Source organism: Rhinolophus sinicus, linkage group LG14 (genome assembly GCF_036562045.2).
Source record: "Rhinolophus sinicus isolate RSC01 linkage group LG14, ASM3656204v1, whole genome shotgun sequence".
NCBI lineage: Eukaryota > Metazoa > Chordata > Mammalia > Chiroptera > Rhinolophidae > Rhinolophus > Rhinolophus sinicus.
The window spans coordinates 8,412,325-8,435,324 of record NC_133763.1 but is presented as its reverse complement, the minus strand read 5'-3'; the positions used below and the strand labels follow the sequence as shown (position 1 = coordinate 8,435,324).

Below are 23,000 nucleotides of genomic sequence, written 5' to 3'. Positions count from 1 at the left end.
CTGAAAGGACAAGTATGTCCCCTCTGTTGTGTGAATGTGGACACTTCAGCTCTCTAGACCTAGAATACCACTATTTGAATTGTCCTATTTGTGCTACAAGTTGGTCTATAGTAAACTTGTATTTTGTTGGCTCCTATCTCTTCCTACATTTTGGGAAATTTTTTTAAAGGAGAGGATCAATTATTTTAAATTTCCCCCCTACTTCAGAACATTTACCCTTATCTAAAAGAATTATTAAATCAAAGAGCGGTAAGAACAGTCCATACTGGGTTGTGAGATCTTAGGATGATACTCATGAAAACATTTCAAACTAATCCAAACGTTCATTTTTAAGAGAAGGGACCCGTGTATCTCCCTTCTTCTTGGCACATGTGGGAAGAGACTTCTTTTTGCTCCACTCCCAAGGAATTAGAATACTTCCATGTCCTCCTTCCACCCTTCACCTTTTCATGCATAGAGTAAGGTCTGTTTACTGCATTTACCTCTTGGTGGAAGAGAATGTGATGAATACAAAAATAGTTCTGTATTTTGAAAAATGAGTATATGTTCATACATTACATTGATAGTAAGAGACAAATGACTTACTTTAAAAATTAAATACTTACTGTGTAATTGAATTTTGAACACTCTTTTCATTTAAAGTCATCCCGGGAGGTGGATCATTTTGCAAAGCCAACAATTCTTTCTGCAGTCGTTTCTAGAAAAGAATATCAATAATAATTTGTACTTTTTTTGTTACGACATATCATTCTAGTTATAGAGTCTGAAATCCTTGATTAGATTTCCTCAAATGCTCATGTGTCCCTTTATAAAGACCCTTCATTCAGGGCGAGTGCCAGGCAATGAATTTGATGTATGCATATTAGGAAACATTTACTTTCCTTCTTAATTCTAAGCCCACTTTACAGACCTTAATTCCTAATAGTTACTTATTGAAACTTCCCCCCTTTTAGGAAATGGAAAGCCTTCAACAAATGGAGGTATTCGGTCTTATTATAAATATAAACTAACATCTTCAAAAATCAGATGGGATGCAAAAACTGACAAGACTAAATGACTCCTGTTTCTCAAGAGCCCATGGTCTAAGGAGAGACAAATATGTAAACAACTTCTACATGCTTTCAGGGTACAGTGGTGCCCAAAAGGAGAGCGTGGTCACAAGGGAGGAAAACCAGGACTGGTATACCGACCGAAAGCCCAAGGAAGTAAGTGTTTCAAAGACTACACAGAATTTCACTTGCAGCACAATGGCAGAGACTCCAGTTCTACAGCAAACAAACAACAAAGTGAATTCAGGAACTCTGAAATTTCACCTTGGGGCTGTCTACCAAACCAAAAGGGGTCAAGACCAAAAAACGAGGAACCTAAAAGACGACCTACATCAAAACCACGACCTCTCAGTGTTAAGGGTGAACAAGGCAAAGGGTGGCGAACAAGACAAGGTTTGAAATGTGCCTGTTTTGAACTTAGCACATGGGTAGAGAGGGGGAAAAACATTCTTCCATGAAATGTCATAACCTCAAGCGGACACCTATGAGGGTTTGCAGTCCGAACTGCAACCTGAGAAACCTTAGGCAAGAGTTTGATCAAAAGTGACCCATGCAGTACTGCCCGAGGCAACTGACAGCAGCAAACAGAAATCCTGGAGGAATACAAGTTCTATGCTTGGAGGCAACAATTTCATTTTTCAGGATCTAGAAAGATACATAAAAATTTAATAAGGACCAAATAAGAAATTATTCAGAAGACAGCATACAACACCTGATGTGATAAAAATCTATCTTCCCTAGCTGGAAAAGCACCAGATCCCCAATTAATTTACTTTGTGTTCTTGTAGCATTTATATAAGCGTGAGGAACTCTAGGCAGAGATTATGGTCTATTTATCTTAGTACTCACAGCATTCAAAACTGTGCATGGTGCATAATGCTTTTTTGCCTCAGTAAATTGTTTTTTAAAAATTAATAAAGACGTTGACCACTTCACTGTTTGTAAGAAAAATCCAGAAACAAGATATGTGTCTATCAACAGGTGAGTCATACATTATGGCATATGCAAATAAGACTATTGCAACCATGAAGAATTATGTGGATCTATGTGTACTAACAACAATGTCTTTGTGCTTAGGGAGAAAACAATCACATAATTTTAGTATCAATAAAGCAAGACCTAAGACTGTTTGCTATCAGTGTAAAGGCTATAGATGGAAAGCCTAAAGAGAAAACCCTACCATCAGAAAAGGAAAGAAAAAGAAAAACAACTTTCATTGAAGTATTATCTACAAAGTGAAAAAAATCACCAAACAAATATTAACCTCGTTGAAAGAGAAACACATGCTTCACAGGAAATTTATACTGATTTTAAAACGCTATCTACATTTTCCTATTCAACTCAATTCTTTAGTTTCTTTAATTGAGCCAGGGCAGAAGTTGAAACAAAAGACATCAAAGGATTCCAGACAGGGCAAGAGAGCAAGGTTTTTATATCTTTTCTGACCTATTTTGAAAAAAAGTTTTTTTTTTACTTGAGTCCCTATTCTATTTATTTACTCAAGAAATATTTCAGTACTTGCTACCAGCAGAGCATTGCCCTCAGTGAGCTAAAAACCGAAAAGACAAAGTACCTTTGTCATAAGTGCAAGGCAGAAACGGAAAATCCTACGAAAGAAGTGTGCTAGGAGGGCACACGAGATAAGAAGGTGTGCACAGCGGTGAAGACTGAGGCTAAGTTTGGTGGATTCATGATCTCAGATATAAAGTGATAAAGAACTAAAGTGGGTTTTGAGTAATATGAATTCAGAGAGACAGTACAAAGAGTGAAAGCGGTAACTAAATAACCTGCTAGATTAAAAAAAAATAAAAAATCCCAGGAACAATGAAAAGAACGGAGCTGTCAGAACTAGCCAGAATTCAAAATGGAATTTCACTATAAAAAGTGACAAAAAAGTGTTGCTAAGTATCCCTAGCAAGTCAAGGATACTGACAGAATGTACAAATTTGCAGGAACGTCCACTTCTACCTAAGGACGAGGACAAGGGCAGACAGACCCACGACGCAGAATCATACACAACCTAACTCTCAGGGATTTTAATGGACAGGCCTTAGATGTAAGGCCAGCAGTAGCAGCAAGGACTCCAACGAAGGGCCAACAGCCTAAAAACAAGGGCTGTTCATATTTTAATACAGGGATCCTAAGATTATCAACAACAACAAGCTGAGATTGTTATTCATGTTCAACTCCAAAGATTCATGATGTAACATCTGTAAGTTTGTCTGCGTACACAGCTGGCATAGAAGCATCAGCTCATAACTGAACCCAGAGGCCCACTCAGCAGCCATATCGTAATGTACTTCGTTCACTAATCCTCCTCCACAAAGAACTCTCCTGGCAGATACTTTGTTTCTTCGCGTAAAACATCTACCAAACAAGAGACTTCACTAAGACTAACAAGGCAGCCAACATGTGCACAATAAAATGCATGTCCTTGATAGAAACATGATTATGCAGACAAGCAGGAACATACATAAACATTTTTAGTCTCAAGTTTGGTTCTTAACGACCTCTCCCGAGGTCTCAACTTTGATATGTCTACCATCTCCTGAACTCTAACCCTGGGCCAAGGTGATGAATTACATCATACGCGCCTTACAAAATCTGCACACCTCAATCCCACCATTGCAGTGCAGACGAGCTGGCTCTCACCTCCGACTGAGCATTAGAAGCGCCGAGGAGCTACAGCCAAGACGCATGCCAGGCCAATCTCTGGGGACAGTTTTGTTTTTTAAAGCTTCCCAGGTAATCTCAATATAATGCCAAAATTGAAAATCACTAACTTGAATTGTGTGGCTAACTCAAGAAACAAACTGGGGAAGGTACTGCCGGACACCAGGAAATGGGAAAAGCCAAAGGAGGAATCTGGATATAGAACAGCAACAACATTCCATTTTAGCTGTTTTACCCTGGTTTCCATACAGTTCAAATCAAAAGTGGGCTGGTACTTAGATCAAAATGCAGTCAATTCTCGATATCCGCAGCAATTGCGCTCCACAAAATCACAGCAGACACTGAACCACTGCTGCTAGGGGAAATACAAGGTTCGATTCCTGCGACCCTAATCACAGTCAATCAACAATAATCTTGGTTTCTGTGTGTTCCCATTTGAAGACTCCCTACTGCAGACTGTTGACTCATTAACATGGAACCCAAGGCCAACAGCACAGGCCTGAACAAAGGTTAGCTAACACACGTTTCTCTACGTAAGGCCACAGTCTTCTTGCAGTTAGATACACTGCACAGCACTTCAGACTTCTCTTGGGAGCCATTTGAAACAGTGAAATCCCCAAAGACACAGAAACGCGAAAAAGTGGCACTAAACAGACTGAGAAAAGGACACTTGTTTACAGTAGGACAGCTGAAACAAGGCAGAGCATTGCCTTGTTGGACATCAGCTGGGACCAGGAAAATCCAGCAACTCAAATTATTCGTTTTTCACTAATCTGCTGTGCACATCACCACAAAAGCATCACGGATATTAATTTTTAGGGTTAGAAATAAATTTTACTGAGGAGGCGGATTCACAAATACAGAATCCATGACTAATGAGGATGGACTGCAGAAGCATTAAGTCAAACTAACTGCTGCAAAGAAATGAATTCTATGAGGTTTCTACTAACCATCTAGAGCCCCGATGACCAATACGCCCAGCTATGTAATGTTCTCCACTAGAATCCTTAAATTAATGCTCCTAAGAACATAACAATTTTTCTAACATCAAAATCTATATACTAAAAAAAAAGTCTATACAATCAATTTGCTCCATATTCCTTTTATGTAGTAAAAAAGTAAACAAATTATATTAATTACCTCTAATCACAAAATGCAGCAATCACTTAAAGAAAAGGTGTGATGGTTGGACTACATGACCTCTAATATGCCCTATGACTCAAAGTTTCTGTATGTCTAAAAATTAAAGTTAGTATGCCTACTTTAATTACAATACAAGTCAACCTATGAATACACAGTGTTTTCAGTAATAGCTTATTTGGATTACAATCACAGTTTTGTAGTAGTAGGATTGCAATATAAATTCTCATCCAAAAAACAGCTAACAACTCCATTCGCTTCTAACTTGAATTCAGCAGGATACTATCAAACTCAATGGACTCTCAGCTTGGACCTGTGCAACTTGAAAAAGAAAAAAAGCTGCATTACAACAAGACGCATTACAGCTTGATTGCCTGGCTAGGTCTTATTTTCGGGGAGACACGGTAGATAAACTGAACATAAAAAAAAAACGTTGTGCTTTAAAGGAGATCAAGAATGTGCAAACGGAAGGCCGGGTGGCTCAGCTGATTAGAGCACAAGCTCTCAACAAGGATGCCGGTTCACTTGCCACATGAGATGGTGGGCTGTGCCCCCTGCAACTAAGATTGAAGACGGTGACTGGACTTGGAGCTGAGCTGCACCGTCCACAACTAGATTGAAGGACAACGACTTGGAGCTGATGGGCCCTGGAGAAACACACTGTTCCCCAATATTCCCCAGTAAAATTTATTGTTTTCACAAAAAGCAGTTTTATACATGTTTACCTCTGCTAATCTCCTTTCGTCTTAACCACTACATTACACACTGATTTTGTACAACACAGCTGTTAAGTGTGAAACAACCTGAATCCAAAAGCCTTCTGATTCCAGGTCCTGTGCTTTTTTTCTCCTAATGACGTTTTACAAAGCAACTGAATAAGATGAGTTTTTCGCTCTTTCTCTCTGACTGCTGCCACGAGAGGAGCTGTGGCCAGGTTGCGCATCTGCAATGGACGGTCATGTGCAATGCTCCAGCTCGCTGATCAAAGGGAACACGCAGACTACAGCACCGAGCCCAACGATGTGAAGGCCCACAACTCCTTCCACGACAAGGGGCTGATTCACCGCAAGACGATGGGCCTGGAGCCAGCGGCCGAGGGCAAAGGCAAAGGTGTGGTGGTCGTCATAAAGCGGAAATCCGGCCAGCCGAAGCCAGCCACCTCCTCCATGCGGACCACCATCAACAAAAACACCGGGGCCCCCCTCCGCACACCCCGCACGTGATCCACAAGAACAAGTACAGCCCGGACCTGCGTGTGGCCGCCACCCGCTGAGCCAGCGCCATCCTGCACAGCCACAAGCCGGCTCGCCCACCCAGCTCCTGAGCACCTACCTCCCCGCCAGAGCAATAAAGCATAGCGTCAGCAGACTTTCTCCAAAAAACAATTATAGAGTTCTTCTCAGAATAAAATAATGCAAAGGCATGCATCACTTGTTGGTGATCCAAAAACTGCATTCACAAATAAGGGCTATGAAATCAACATTTTAAAACACCTGACAAATATGAACAGGTATTTTGTACATAAAATTAATAATAAAGCAGACAGCAGTGACACAAAAATGAAATAAAATTCATCTAACAAAAGCTCAAATTACATAAATACTACACAAAGAGTATACTTTTAGAAAAATGTCAGATCACCCCTACTTTTAAAACTCTCCTTGCTAATAAATATCTTTGAACAGTAAACATTTGCCATTATAATTTTACTCAGTGCACAAGTATACACATAAAGAACCTCTTCTAAAATGTGATGCATAAAGTAACTGTGTATTATAAAGTATAAGGAATATTTTCCTTTCATTTTCTTAGCTATAGAAGCTATATTACTTTAGTAAATGCTTGACTAAAAAGTTAAATAATGATCCCAATGATTTCTCTACAACGCTGAACTCGTTAATGTGTTCATTACCTATAACCTCACAGCATCAGTGGATTTCACAGCTTGGCTTCTAAGCGCAGCTTCACTATTCGTTTGCTATGTAGTTTTGGATAAGTCACCTTCCAAATAAGTGATTACTTACCAAAAGTCTGTCTCTATTACAATGAAATAGGGTTATCTGACTTTCCATTTTACAAGGTTGGGATAAGAATTCAGAGAAAAAGAATATGAAAATGCACTGAAAAACATTCAAGTTATGACAAACACATAAATCAAGAAAATAAGCCAATGGGAGGGGATATATATATATGTAAATATGAATGTATAGGTACTCAAACTTCCTATTACAGAATTGCTTAATTCCTCCAGAACAGAACAAAACGGATGCAGCATTTGCTATTTAGGAATGCTTTTCCAAATGTCAACTGATGCACACGTACCGTAGTTACCATGTGCACATTTAAGGGACAGAGACAAAGCATTTTTCCTATTTTCATGGGCTCTACGGCCCAGGGGAATGGAAGAGTCAAATAAAAGACCCAAACAAACATTTTGGGACAAAAATAGAAGGCATCTCATAAAGCAGTAAGTGATTAACAGCAAAAGAAAACGGTACAATGGCTGCTTTGAGGATTAAGAAAATATGACTGCCCTAGCTTTACCCGTTCGCTTTCGTTCACCCACATACGAATCTACTATCTACGTCTGTTTATCACTCCCACAGAACACCTTCAACTCTACTGTATCCTGTTCCTGTTCCCGTTCCCTTGGCACTTGCTCCAATAACCCCCTGACAGCACTATTCCTAACTGGAGTATCTAGCCAATCTTCTCAAACACTGTAATTCTAGCTATACCCCTACAAGTTCCCAGGACTCAGTAAGCCTCAGGATCCAAGATGCCAGTCAATTTTTAAACTTTTGATTATGCTGTAAGCCTTCATAATGATATCAACAAGCAGTCATATGGAATCTAACTGCCAAGGCAATATGACTACAATAATAATAACGTCCGTAAGAGTTGATATTCCACCTCGCAATCAACGAGAGCCAATTACTTGAGTAAAGAGCAATGCAGAGTTGTAAATAATCCAAAATAATTTATTTCTAAGACATCTGAAAATACGAACACATTCATAACTCATCTTTTGTTACTAAACCTCAATCTCCTTTCATCTAGCCATATTAACAGTCAGTAGTCTAAGATTCGAGAGGAAAAAATGCAGAAAATCCACAAGAGTAATTCAATTGACCATTTCTCTCAATTATATCACTGTTTTTAGAGTTGACAAATATCAACTATTATGCACTTTCTAAGATCTTAACATATAACGTAAGGAGAGTTCATACCTTAAGTTAATAAATAAATCTAGATGGTCAAATTATAAAAGTATACCAACTATACTTAAAAACTTGCAACGTAAGAGAAGTCCGAATGAAACATTTCATTCTAAAATCAGAACATATATCAAGGAGGCCAATTTAAATATTTCACAATACATACTTGTGAATGAAATGAGCCAACAGGGAAAGAAAAAAAGATTAAATACAAAATGAGAATGAAACATCACACACAAAACACAATAGTATGGTTGAGGTGAAAACAGAATACCATAACACTGCTACACATTTAAGAATGTTTAGAATCACATAAAAGTTCGCTCTAATAATGCTTTTGCAGTTTGGGGATATCAAAATTAAATGCAGATTTCTTTCTTTACTCCTAACTCCTGCCAATTTTAAATACCAACATGAGCCCACCATTCTCTAAAAATGGTTTCTTAAAACATAATCTAACCATAATCTTACTTGGTGATTTGTGACTTTGCTCTAGGAGGAAAAAAAGAGAAAAAAACGGGAAAGAATCTCTCCAAGGCCTCACATCAGTTTGAAAGTCACAATCTGGAACTGAGTATTAATGAACAACCCCAGCAATGTTCTAGAGCAGTTTCTCAGCATTACAGGTGTGCTGAAATACCGATCATCCCCAACCATTCACACACAGCTGTCTAGCCAGATGCTTCCAACCTCCCACAACCTCACCCACTTCAGCATGTGAGTCAAAAATTTTCTCCGTGTACCACAACCTGAAAAGCGGCTGGGAGGCACGGATAGGGTACACTAAAGCAGTTATAACCTCAGCTTTAAAATATATACTTTCCGAGTATAAATATTTTTTGAACGAGAAATTCAAAGTCTATCCTTAATTGATTTATTGATCTTAGAGACTAATTTATTTCATTTTTATCAACTCAAGTAATCAAATCCTATGTTACATTTGTATAATATGCATGTTTTTAAAATACAGTTCCTCGTACAGCTTAAATAACCTCTTCAGCAGCAGTAATATCCTGGGGCAAGAAATCTGAAAACTTTTTAGGTAAAGGCATGGTCAGAGACGCATTCATGTACGGCACACCTTTTCCTAAGCATTCTAACTGAAACCCCAAAATATCCATTTCCTAACCTCCTTCCACACTTTTTCTCCACAGCATTATCACTTTCTAACATAGGACATAATTAACTTAAATATTTTGTTCTTATCTGACTCCCCCAACTAGACTGTTACATCCACAAAGGCAGAAATCTTTTCTTTTGTTCATTGCTCCATCGCCAGCAACTCGATGAGTACCTGACAGAGTGGGCCCTCAAAAAATAACCGATGAGCGAATGAACAAATGTCATAATTTGGCTGCAATTTTATGTGTAACAGTTATTTCAGAAAAAAAGCTCAACTTGGCTATTAAGATGGTCAGGAAAAAAAATGTGTTCACCAAAGACAGAAGAACCACATTGGAAGGAGTGCTGTGTTTCAAAAAGCTGGATTTATCTATATTAAAATAGTTTTCAAGACACTACCAGAAAATCTGTATGAGATGTTTTTAAAATACAAATACAAGACTTAGTTTTATTTGAATTAAAATAGGGAACATCAGTTTCCAATTCCTCTCATCAGAAGATACAAAGATATAAAAGGCGGTAAGACAAAGGTAGTACTTGGGGCACAGAAAAATGCAGTATTACACTGGCAAGTATTTTTTTCCATTGTTAAGTTGTCACATAAAATTCAAGATTATCAATATTAAGTTCCATACTGACTCATTTTTCTCTTAAAAACTGAAATCTGCCTTTTCTAGACTGGAAGCCTAAATCTAACTAGCTAATAAGTTAGTTATCCCTGTTATTTTCTTGTGAAATATAATCCCAAATATTATGAATATTAAGTTTAATTTTTAGTCTTAAAATAGTTTTAACACAAATAATCTTAAATTGGTCGTATAGCCCATCTACTGTTCAACTAGGATTCCACAGTTCCTTTTTTGGTCTCAAATGAGGAAACTTCTCTAACGTCTCTGGGGAGATTAGTGTCAAGTATGTTTCCTCAAATTGTTCTTGTTTTTCCCCTCCACCATTTCGCTGACATCTTTTCAACTAGGAATGTTATATACATTTTTTTTTTCAATTTTCCAGGAAAGTCCAGAGGGAGAAGCAACAGTAAAAAGAATACCGCATGGCAAACAGGTTGCAAGGGGATAACCCAAAAGCACGTAAGTAAATGTGAAGCAAATACGTACATAAGAGGAAGATGATGCAATAAAAGAGATAAAAGAAAACCACTGTAATCGCTTAGAAAGGAGGAAAAAAAACACGGAGGGGAGTATAGGGAGACTTGCTTATTCTTCCAAAAACAAAAGCACAAAATCCTTTCAAGAAAAACTCTAAAAAGCGCTGGGCTGACACTCCAGACGGGAGTTCTACCTTCTCTTCCTATGTGTTTTGATACAGGTAGTCTTCCTCTGTAAATCAAATGCAGGCTATAGATAATGCGGAGTCAATCCCTAAAACCCTGCAATTGTGGTTGCCATCTTTGCCAGGAAGAAAAACAACAAACTCCTTGAATTTGAAAAAAAACAGGGTTATATTAAGTTGGAAAGCCAGAAAACCATGCACTGCCAAGCCAGGTAGCTATGACACGAGTTAACAAACACCTTCTACCAAACTAAGGTTCCACTAGAGAGCAGGGGAAGGAGGGCAAAGGGCTGGAGTCGGACCGCGGCTGCATGGGTGGGGCGCCCGAGGGAAAAAAAAGATCGAGGGCGCGCAGTCCGTCCCAGGAGGTGTAAGGGGTCGGTGACTCGGCTCTCCGGGACATTGCTTATTGGGAGGCAGTGATGCTGACGGGCGAAGGGCAGCTCCGGGGACAGCGAGAAAGCGGGCTGCTGTTCGTTGCGAGCGAGGAGGCTGATAGAGGAAGGTACCCAAGTGGCAGATGATTAAGAGTCAAAGGGAAGAGAGCCGGGGGCCGAGCAGCGAGAGGCCGGCGTGGGAGGCCTAAGGGGGGCCGCGGAGAGCCCTGGCACCAGCCGGCTTTGCCCGGAACGCGTTTTCGGCTCCCCCACACTCAGCCCCTCTCGGGGCCGCCCTTCCCCGGGCGACAACGGCGAGAGCAGCTGTTTCCGCCCGGCCGGGGACGGGGAGGAAAAGGCATCCCTGGGTCCGGCGGGCAGGCCTGCGGCGGCCGTCTGCACGAGCGGGACACGACTCCCAGACGACTGCCGCCGAGCCAACGCCAAACTTGGCCCTTCCCTCCCCTTAGCCTTCTTTATCCCCCAACTTCCCGGCCGCCCGTGTCCGCTTCGGCCAACCGATACCGCCCCCCCCACGTCCTTCTTCTCGCCGCTTCTCACCCCTCCTCAACGCCCCAAGGCTGGGGCAGGGCTCGCCCCCAGGGCCGCTCCCGAGCCCGCCGGGGTGCCCTCGAGTCCCAGATGCCGCCCCCGACAAAACGCTCCCATCCTCTCCGCGGCTCCCTCGCCCGCCCAGATGCTGCAAACTCCTCTCACCTGCATTGACGCCATGATGGAACCATCCCCCCCGAGGGCTGGCGAGGCCAGAGACGCAGGGGGCGGAGCTGCCGTGCTTACGTCACGCCGTGGGGGCCCAGCATCCCGGGCGCGGGAGGCGGGGCCTCCGAGCGATGGGCGGGGCGTGAGAGGGATTGGCTGGCGCGCTGGGCCCCCGCGGGGAGGGGCGGGCGGGGCGCCGTGACCCGCGCTGTCAGTGTCCTCGGTTTCATCCAGCTCCCGGGCGCCGCCTGCGAGCCCACCCGCCATGCGGGTCGCTTGGGAAACGCCGGTCGCGTTCTGACCTGGCCACAGTTGTTTTTATTTGTGTGTGTCTCGAGAGCTTGATGATGTCCGGACTGCGAGTTTTTTTGTTTTGTTTTGTTGTTTTCTGTTTTGTGTTTCCATCCACAGGTGTATGGTTTACAGATTTTCCCTTTCGGATGTGTGTTTGTTTCCACACTACGGCGCCCACGTTCGCACCCGTGGGGCAAGACAAAACTTTCCGCTGGGCTTTTTTGACTTTTCGAATCTGAAGGGCTTCTCGTGTTCCTATTTGGGGAAGAGAGACACAGATTTCCTCGTACAATGGGATGAGAATTGAGAGCAGAACGGCATTGTGCTTTAAAGACAAGGGTAGATTTGTAGAGCTGTAACTTGCCCAAAAGGGAAGAGAACATTTTGAAGCTTTTTCGTCTGTGTGCGATTTCCGCCCCTTCACCCCAGCCCCTCCATTTACAAATTCACGTGTGTATCAGTAATAGTTACGGTTGTCACAGCATTGGCATTTGATGAGACATTTGCCCCTAGACATGAATTTCTTTTTTTAGTACCACTGTCACGTTATAATATACATGTATCTTCTATCACATCCAAACTTTAATCTATCTCATGGTGGGCAGTTTTGTGGTCATTCGACCTAGGGATGTATCTGAGCAGGGAAAGCTGGAACATACGGTATTTATTCTGGGAATGCACCAGTTCTGCCAACATTTATCAGAAGCCACGTTTTTAAAAAGCTATTGCAGAATTCAGGATGTTGGTTTACAAGAGGAAAATGGAAGCCAAGGCTTGCATCTCGTGTTCTAACTCTAAAAAATTAAGGTAGCTGACATACAGAAAACTTTCACTTTACCAGAATGAAAGCGTCAAATCTGTCATTTTATTAATTCACAGATCTTTTAGAAATTTCTAGAAGTTAATATTTAAATATAAGAGCAGTGTAGGATATCATCCTTTCCACTCTTAAGCTAGATTATGTTCTTTGAAATTCCCTAATGTAAAATGTGTTCAAAAAGGAAAAATCTTAAAATACACCAATTATTCTATATTATAATAATAAACACACCATTATTCATCACTACAGAAGTTATATTGGTTTACTTTTTTTCTCTCAGACTTCCACCCTCATTGCCAGAAATGGGCTGGCTTTCCCTTTGTTGTGCGAAATGACTGTGTTCTTAAGGAATGTTTGGAGGCTCTTGGCAACCAAGAATCATCCAGAAGCACATCAGGTGTTAGCCCAGTGTGTTGGCAACATTTCAACTGTGAGTAAAACCCATATATTCCAACGAAAGAGGAAAACTTCTCCAGATTTATTTTCTTCTGGAGATTTTTTTATTCCTATGATGTCAGAAAATTGCTCCAGAAAGATCAGATTTTACCATCTAAGGTACACTGTTTAAAAGCTAATTCTCCCTTAGGTATAAGTGATATCAGGTGACCCCGCAAAGCATTATGACATCATCAGAACCAACAACCTGCCATTACAAATACTAATAAGGGGTTATAGGAATCTTGACAGTCCTTCACAGTGAAATCAACATCTGGTCCCTTGAATTTTCTGTGTGTTTAAAAGGATCGTAATAAGAGGGGAAAGTCAATACCAGGCTTATCTTTCCAAGGAAATATTAAATAGTACATAATTACTTCACCATCTTCTTCATTCTTTCAGTAATATATAATAGAAAGTCCTTATGGACTCAGGAGCTAAAATAGTTACCTTCAGATGGGGTTGGGACATGTAATTATAGCCAAAGAGCATGAAATTTTTATATCTGAAACACTTGATTACACAATGTTTGAAGACTAGGCTCACATCTCATCTCTTCAGAGTGGGGCTTACTATCAGATAGGCAAAAGGTAAAATGTCTGACAATCCCAAAAGTGGGAGAGGAAGTGGAGCTTTCATAAACTCTGTAGGAAAGAAATTGGTAGAATCGCTTTGTAAACAGTTCAGCAACAGTAAAGTTAAAACTTCCCATACCTTTAAAGATTCTTTTTAATAGCATAAATTGCAATAAAAGATATTTAAGGGGCATATTAAACAAATGTTAACCTTGCTTGGATCCTGGTTCAAACAAACCAACTGTAAAAAAAGATATTTTTGAGATAACTGGAAGAAATTTAAACATAAAATGGATATTAGATGATACAAAGGAATAATTATTATTTTGTTAGATTGGATAATGATATTCATTTTTAAATTTACACAGCAATTAGAAATGGCCACCAGGTTAGAGGAGGTGATTCTCTTATCTCAGAAACTACCCCCACCTCTGCCTCCCTGGAAGAAGAAAAAAAAAAAAAACCCAGGACAGACCCAAGCTGTGTATGTGCCTGAGGTTTTCCCTTTCAAGGAAAAGGCACAGCCTGTGATAGAGGATTAAAAGCAGCTGCATTTTCTGGCAGAAAAGGGGAGGATATATGGGAAACCAAACAGTCTAGTAACTTGAAGGACCCATATGTTAGAAAAGGCACTAGACTTGCAATCAAAAGGCCTAGATTTGAATCATAACTCCGCTACTTCTCAGTTCTGTGACCTGGAGTTGGTCATTTAAACTTCTCTGGGCCTTAGTTTTGTCATCTGTAAAATGGAGATAAAAATGCCAGCATATGGATTGGGGAGGAGTCTTGATGAGATCATGTGTGAAGGAACTTCATGAAGTGCACAGCACCACGTGGATGAGACGCGATACCTCCTTTATCTTCCAAATTACTCTGTTCTTTCTTCCATGGGCAGATGTGATGTTGGCTAGAGATGAGAAATGGGGTATATGGCAGTGACTGGGAAATACCCATACCAAGATCCCCAAATTTCCCATCACTGTGAGCACAGAAGAGTCTGGGCAGACATTCAGCTCTGAACTGAGCCTGCCATCGATAAACTTGCAAGGTTGGGATGCTGCCTCTCCCCACCCCATCCAGTGTCCTCGCCCACATGTGGCATCCTCCCAGACCTGCCCTTAGTAATGGCAATAATGATAACAGCTGTCTTGGATTGAATGTTTGCATGTGCCACCATAAGAGGCACTTGTATTTCCTGTATTATTTAATCCTTAAAACAGAACTGAGGTGCATAAACCGATTCCCACTTTCCAGGGAAGGAAACAGGCTTCGAGAGGCCGGGGAATTTGCCAGACCCCCAGCTTATGAACAGCAGAATCAGAATTCTGCCTTGGGAACTCGAACTCCATGACTCAACAGATTGAATTATTCAACTAGTACACAATCCTGTCCTTCAAATTCCATTTCTTAATGACCCATATGAATGAGGTGTGAAAATAAAGTAACTCTAATCGAATCGATTCATTTTAAACTATGAAACCTAACAGGCAAGGTGGATTTTACATTTCACCCAGAATATCTGATGCCCCCAAATATATCTAATTGGTGAAGTTTCATAATTTGACAAAATCCAGAAAAAAAAAAAAAGTGGCAATTTTGACCAAAAAGCATATATTGAATGGCAGGCACTGGGGATATAAAGATGAGTAACATACAGTCCCCATGTTCACATTGCTTACAATCAGGATTTTGATAGAATATGGAACAAGCTACTGACTGGCTACGAGGGGATCATAAGGGAGGGTCACGTGGTCTTGCCTAGGAACTGAAGGTGGCTTCCTGGAGGAGCCAAGGCCTGAGCAGAGGGGAAAGGGGAGGAAAGAGGCTTTCCAGGCAGAGAGAGCATTAACCATGTAACTGGTGTTTACAGAGGATGACAGTATTTTCAAATGGGAAGTTGAGGTATTTTCAAATGGGAAGTGGTGAGGCCACATTTGTGTTTTGGAATGACTGCTCTGGTGGCTGAACAGATTTGATCAGGTAAGATCAGAAAACGAAAATCAGGAAAGAAGGCTATTATAAGAGTGTGACCAATGGAAGATGAGGGCTTGGACTAGGGCACGCAGAGGAAGAAAAGGAGGATATTTAGGAAGATAGTTAGGGGGGAACAGACAGGGTTGAGACTTGTTGTATGTAGAGGACAAGGAAAGAGTGCAGTGCCACGTTTCTGATTTGAAAATACAGGAAGTTGGTAGAAACAGAATGAAAGTAAAGGAAAAAAATAATTCATTTTGGACATGTTTGAGGATTTTAAGCTTCCTGTGACATCTGTCATATCTTTTTCAAGTGGAAATTGTAAAATTTATCTGAAATGAATTCACTAGGAAATCCTAGGAAGAGGCTTGACTGATATGACTTTCTCTTAAGTCTCTGTGGTGAAATAGCCTGTAGTCTCCAGACTCATATCCATCCTATAAATATCCCGCTCAGTAACCCCAGCGGCTGGTTCTAGCAGCAAAGATCTGGGAGAGGCTCTGATTGGCTTAGCTTTAATCACCTCCATCTCTCAACCAATCAGTGATGAAAGAGGTAAGGTACTCTGATTGGTTAGGCCTGGGACGCGAGTGGAGTCAGCCCCACTCAAATCACATGTAATGAGACCTCCCATAAGAAAGAGGCTGCTTATACTAGAATGAGGGGAGATAAGAGGAGAGATACCAGAGAGATAAAAAGTGCAGAAATCCACTACTACATCGAAAGGGAACATATTAGACAGGCAATTCTACATCATAGGCCTTAAACTGGAGAGGGTAGGGAGGTTTCATTTAAGTGAAGTTTTGGATTGTAACATTAGATGGCCTGCAATTTTTAATGACTGGTAAGGCTACTCTTGTAACAGAGGGACTGGAGAAGTTCTGGGACCTTCCTGAGATTTCATCCAGGGCAAGGAAAGCCCGTGAAGCACGTTTGAAAGCACAGTGGGATACAGCTACACATGGGAGTCCCGCTCATTTAGTAACATGACTACATTTGAAAGCATGAAAAGGAGGAGATCGCCCCGAGAGAGAGTTTAGGAGAAAGAACATGATGCTGAGGTCAGAGACTAAGGGAACACCAACATGTAAGAGGAAGAGAGTGGCCTAGAAACCAAGAGTCTGGAGGACGGAGTAGGTTACCAGAAAAGTAAATTCATCCAAGACAATTTGTAAAAAAACAAAAACAAAAAAACAACAAAAGAAAAAATAAAACCAAAAAAACCCCCCCAAAAACTGAAATTGCAATGTAGTGTACATCCGTGATCTGCCAGAGATTACTTTTTGAATGTTGGAATGAACTGGTAAGTGAAGATACAGAGATATCCAGAGGCTTAGCTAAGACAAGAAACAGGGAGATTAGACGATACCAGATAAGAGACAAATGCAAGGTTAAGAGTAGGGGAGAGTTTTGTTTCTTGTTTGTTTTCTGAAAGACATTTGAGTATTTTCATATGCTAATGGGAGTAAATAGAGTGGGAGACAGGACTTTGAAGAGGGAAGGCTGTGTGGGTCATGGATGTTTAGATTTTGAGGAAAGCTCCTAATAGCTTCTTAAATCATAATACCATAGGCCTGGGGGAAATATAATGCTAGGATATGACAGAGTATATGAAACCAGAAGATAAATTCAGTACACCTTCCTAGAGCATGGATTTTACTGTTTGCTAAGTTATTTCAAATAGACTCCTTGACATTCAAGTGCATACTTAGGATTACTTAAGTGGAAACTAAAGAGAAACACTGAGGTAAATATTAAACTTCATCCTACTGGTGGCTTCTTTTGCTTGTCTTTTTCAAATAAAAAGAATAAAGAGTTTAAAATTATTAGAGAAGCCAACTTTGAAGGGGCTCTTCTGGCTAAAAATAAAGTTTGAGCAACAAAAAAGTAAGGAATGCTATAAACTGACATAATTATAAACATGGAAATATATGTGAATGTATGTATATCTAGATATAATCTGCCTATATACACACATACACAATCATATTGTCATAAATTCATAACTATACTAACTAAAAACCCCACATTGGTCACCTTTGGAGTTTGCTAAGTCACCAACGCATCGGGGGAAACATTAATCTTTCTCTACCTTTCCTATATAAATTATATTTCAAGGAGGCGGCCAGTTGGCTCAGTTGGTTAGAGCGCAGTGCTCATAACACCAAGGTCACTGGTTCGATTCCCACATGGGCCAGTGAGCTGCGCCCTCCACAACTAGATTGAAAAACGACTTGAGTTGGAGCGGATAGTTCCTGGAAAAACACTGTTCCCCCATATTCCCCAATTAAAAACATTTTTTTTCAAGGTAACCAAATGATTGATAAAAGGGAGTTCTTTATAGAACATTTTCAGCTGTTGCACATGGAAGCTACAAAGAAAGAAGAATTATAATTGTGCAAACCTTAGTAGAATAATGGAGGCTGGCATCACTCTGCTAATCACTGGGTAACTAAGACGAGCAAGTGAAAAGTTGAGGGGGAACTTATAATGGATGGATCCTGCTGACACACCTCAACCAACTGATCAATTTTAATATCAGCAAAAGTGGGGCAGCCAGATATTATGTGCCTCCTGTAGATGGTATGATAGTAAATAACATGAAATGCTCTTGCCAAAAAAAAACTAATCCAAACTGTATCTCGTGATCAGTTTATAGGAAATAAGGAAGAGAGGTGCAAAACGGACACATGAGGCTGCAAACATCTGGTCACACAGGAAATTCTACAGGACAAATGATGCAGTTTCTTCAATAAATGGTTACCTAACGGGAAAAAAAACCGAGGACACAAATTACTAATGTCGAAATGAAAGAGGGGACAGCACTACAAATCCCATGGACATTAAAAGCATAATAGGAATATTATGAGCAACTCTATGCTCACAAATTTGATAACCAAGATAAAATGGACCAATTTCTTGAAAAACACAATTTGCCAAAACTCACACAAGAATAGACATGTAAATAGGTCTACATCTATTAAAGAAATTGAATCAATAATAACCTTCCAAAACAGAAAATACCAGGCCCAGATAGGTTCACTGGTGAATTATACCAAGCATTTAAGGAAGAAATTATACAATCTTCCATAATTTTTTCCAGAAGATAAAAACAGAGGGAATTTTCCTAACTCGTTCTATGAGGCCAGCAATAGCCTAACACGAAAACCAGACAAAGACATTACAAGAAAACTACAGACCAATATATCTCCCGAATGCAGATGCAAAAATCCTCAAAAACATATTAGCATATCTAGTCTAACAATGTATAAAAAGTTATACACCATGATCAAATGGGAATTTTCCTACATATGCAAGGCTGTTCAACATTCAAATTCAATTAATGTAATCCATCCTATCAATAAACTTAAAAAAATCACATGAGCATATCATGTAACAAAACCCAACACTCATTCATGATAAAAGCTCTCAGTAAACCACGGAGGGGCACTTCCTCAACTTGATAAAAATTATCCCTAAAAAAACCTACAGCAGAAAAGAAATACAAAGAAAACAACAACAAACAACACCCTACAGGTAACATACTTAACGGTGAGAAACTGGAAGCTCTCCCACGAAGATCAGGAACATGGCAAGGATGTCTCTTCTCACCTTTGCTTACCTGGGAGGGTATATCCAGGTATGACGAGTCCCTGCTTCGTTACAGCTAGAAGACGGTGGCAGATTGATTTAGCTGTTGAGAAGGGTCATGAGGGGTTGAAAATGATCCCTGCTTATTTTTTGGGTTCCCTCTCTTTTCTCAATATTCTAAATTTTACACGGTAGATAGGTAACCACCAGCTGCCAATTCAAGTGGTATTTTAATTCAGCAACTTAACTGGATCAGTCTTCAAGTTTGGTTTTACACATGTCAGAAAGCTGAAGAATAAAATACTAGAAATTTCCTAAGATTCCAACTGTGTCTTGAAAAGAAACAGGATTTCAACTGTCTTGTCTTTAAGCTGTCCAGTACCATTAAAAGCAACCATTCCACTCACCTGGCTATAAAGTCCCACTGTTGATTCTTCATGTCCTCCAACCTGTTCTTTGGCAGGTACATTGCAAGCATCCAGAGCCCTGCCCTCACTGGGCAAGAGGTCACTTGAATAGCTCTCCAACCCTCCTGAGCTCTTGGCTTTGAGATTCCCACCTATGACTACTACGGAACTGCCACTGCTTTCGGCCCTAGCGAGGTGAGGTAATCAGATTCCCCCGTTTTCCTGAGGGTTTGTTGTGTACAACCTACCCTCAATATCAATTTCTGCAAGAGCCTTAGTTCTTAACTGAAAGCAACTGAAATCAACTAGAACTGCCTGGGCCAACAAAAGGCAATTACTGGAAGGATGATGAGGGATCAGTGTTGTTTTTTAATGACAGACCAATGATACTTCCTAGTGAGTGGTTGATCATTGATGCTAAAGAAAGCTCTCCATAGGAGGGGAAATGGGAAAGAAAAACAGAAAAATGGCATTGTTATTGCCAAGACAGCAACCTAAAATGGAGCCAGGGGCCCTCTAGGAAACACTCCCCATCCTTAAATACACAAGGTACTCACCAGTGAAAACCTGTTCCTGAACAGCTGAGGCCATGAAGTTACGTCGACTGGTGGAATGGCTATAACAAAGCCATAAAAGGCCCAACTTTGATGCAGCTAACTTTCTCAAACTTGGTTTTGTGATATGCCATGTTAACCGAGCCAGGTTACTGGCTACTTGAGAAAGCTACTTGAATTTCTTTAGTTATGTACCTTCTTCTTGACACAGCCTGGCTACTCACATTTACTCAACAGGTTTGAATCAAAAACATTTATTGCAAAACATTTAATCTCCCTCTATTGAAGCTATTCAAAAGAACATTATAAGCTCTAAAGCCAGTTCCAGAAACACTTTTATAAACAACAGCCCTACTAAATGAAGGATGATGTTCATTGGATAGAAAGGTTATATATTTTTCAAAGCATTTATAGGCACACCTCACGTATTAACTCCATCTCAATACCACCATTTTAATATTCTGTATAGTTCATTTCAATATTAACACGACATCTAGATGTAGCATTCATTGGTTGTCTCTAGAATCTAAGCACTATGTTTGTTCTAATTTGAACTACAATCTGGACCTATACGCTCACCACAATTAGCTTTGTGACCTTGGACTATCATGTTTTGTCTTGGAGCCTCATTAAAATGAAAAACAAAATATATTGGCTGATTCAAATGGCAGCTGTAAGAAACTAACGAAACATGCATTTGCAAAAATAGTTGAAATTATGGAAGGACAAAAATTGTCTTTGATGGTCTGATGAAAATGTACTTCCCAATTTAAAATTATACTTGAGATGGATACAGAAATGATACTACATTGACTTAAAAGAAACTTGACACTACATTGACTCAAAAGTAAAATATATTTGATAAGTATGCATCACAATTTAACACACCTAGAGTTCAGATCCTACTGATACACTTCTAAAATTCTAACAGTGGATCTGGGCCAGCTGGTATTCATAGGCAGAATTAATCACAAGCCCTGGTTCATGATGTAAAAGGAGGCTCTGATTAAAAGATTTTCAACAATTCTGCTTGAGTAATAAGTCATGAAATTTTAATTTTTCTCATCCTAAGCTGTCATCTTATACCTGCTTCTCTAAACAGTGAAGCCACAGATCTTATCACGAATAAAGGTCTTGGCATATAAATACGTATCTAGGTAAATGTAAAACATTTTCTATTTAAAAAGACTGAGCATCTAGTACTATAAAGAGGGGGGAATCTAATTCTGGTGCACCTGTCCTATGAGAGAAATAAACACAAAACTTATAGAACAATTTGGTGATTAAGACTGTAAGTTGCATGTCAAAGCAAATTTAAAATTTCCCAGTTTAGGAGAAAGGAAACTTAATATTCCTGAGGGCATGAAAAAAAAAAAAAGTCTTCTCTTTTCAGCTAAAGATTCATTAAGTAGATAAAGAAATTATGTATGTAGGTAATTCGTGATAAGTTACTAAATTGGAGCATGAACAGAAACATGCGTTTCAGGTCAGTCTGGCATTGCATATACTGGTCTGAAAACAGCACATAAATTTCCCCTTCTATCAACAATTACTGATCACCAGAGCTAAAATTTAATGTTTTTATATGGCAGGCAATAAAAAAACCTCAAGGATCCTAAATTAATCTAGTTAATATATTTAGTGCTGATGTGTAATATTTAATGCCTAATCAAAAGCAGCAAAAAGTGAAATCTAGATTTAAGATGCAGCAAGAAAGCTATTTTCTTATTTATGATTCTTCTAATTTAATCATCTATAACATTACAATCTTCGATTTAAGCAACATCCATAAAGACAATCTTGTTTGCTCGTTAAAAAAAAAAGTGGTCAACATCACCTTATGTATACGCAATTTCCTAATATTCTGGATGTGAAATTAAGGCCCAGTAATTTGTGCAAGGTCACACGGCTAATTAGCACAAGATTTCAGACTTTCTAACTCCCAGTTGGTGCTCTAATATACCGAAATACTTCTGGCTAATAAACCTTTTTAAATCAACAAACCATTACTAGGTACAATATTTAAGACTTTAGCCCAGTACGAACATAAAATCTTGGCACGAACACAACTGGCTTGAAATTAAATCAGATTTATATATTGCAAATAAAACACCACCTATATAAAGTGAATGGCATCTATTGATTTCCAGATCGTGTTTTACCAAACTTAGATATAACCAATCAGAAGCTCAACTTGGCACTGCTACGTCTGGATACACCCAAGCTTTGTTAATTTGTATGAAATTTTCTCTATATAGAAAGGAATTACTATAGTTAATTTAAAGTCTTCAATCTTTAACAGCAAGTTCATATTATTTCTCAGAATATTTGCACTATTTTGAAAGAATACTAATTGATAAACTTAGCAAAATGACTCACTAAGATGACAGGTTCATGAATAATAGCAAGTTGTCTCTAAATGTATTTCTCTTTTAACGTGACCTGAATTTACTGGTTATAGTAAATTGTATTTCTCAGTATCAACAAAAGTCTTCAAAAGAGGACTGTTTTCTATCAATAATAATTACGTGAAAGAAAAGCATCTAGAACACATAATCTAGACAGTACAAAAATGAAATATTAACTGAATAAAGCAAAGGATTTTGTGGTAATAATTTCTGTGCAGGAAAAAAAATTGAGATTTGCCATAATTTAAAAAAGTAAACTAATTACCAAGTATCAGTGTTAAGGTTTCAATGCTACAAAATTCTGTTAAATTCAACCAAATAAAAATCCCTGCTATTCATTCATACAGTAAGAT

The 23,000-nt window shown here is 39.6% G+C and overlaps 1 protein-coding gene across 1 annotated transcript in view; it reads right to left on the bottom strand.

Annotated features, from left to right (window-relative positions):
• UBE2W (ubiquitin conjugating enzyme E2 W) overlaps nt 1-11,871 on the bottom strand; it is a 41,516-nt gene extending 29,645 nt beyond the window's left edge. Inside the window, exons 1-2 of the mRNA XM_019725851.2 lie at nt 11,587-11,871; nt 606-697 (exon numbers count right to left, since the gene is read on the bottom strand). Coding sequence (XP_019581410.2) covers nt 606-697; nt 11,587-11,856 — 362 coding nt within the window. The 5' untranslated portion in view covers nt 11,857-11,871. The remainder of the gene's footprint in view (nt 1-605; nt 698-11,586) is intronic.
• Nucleotides 11,872-23,000: the final 11,129 nt, after the last annotated feature.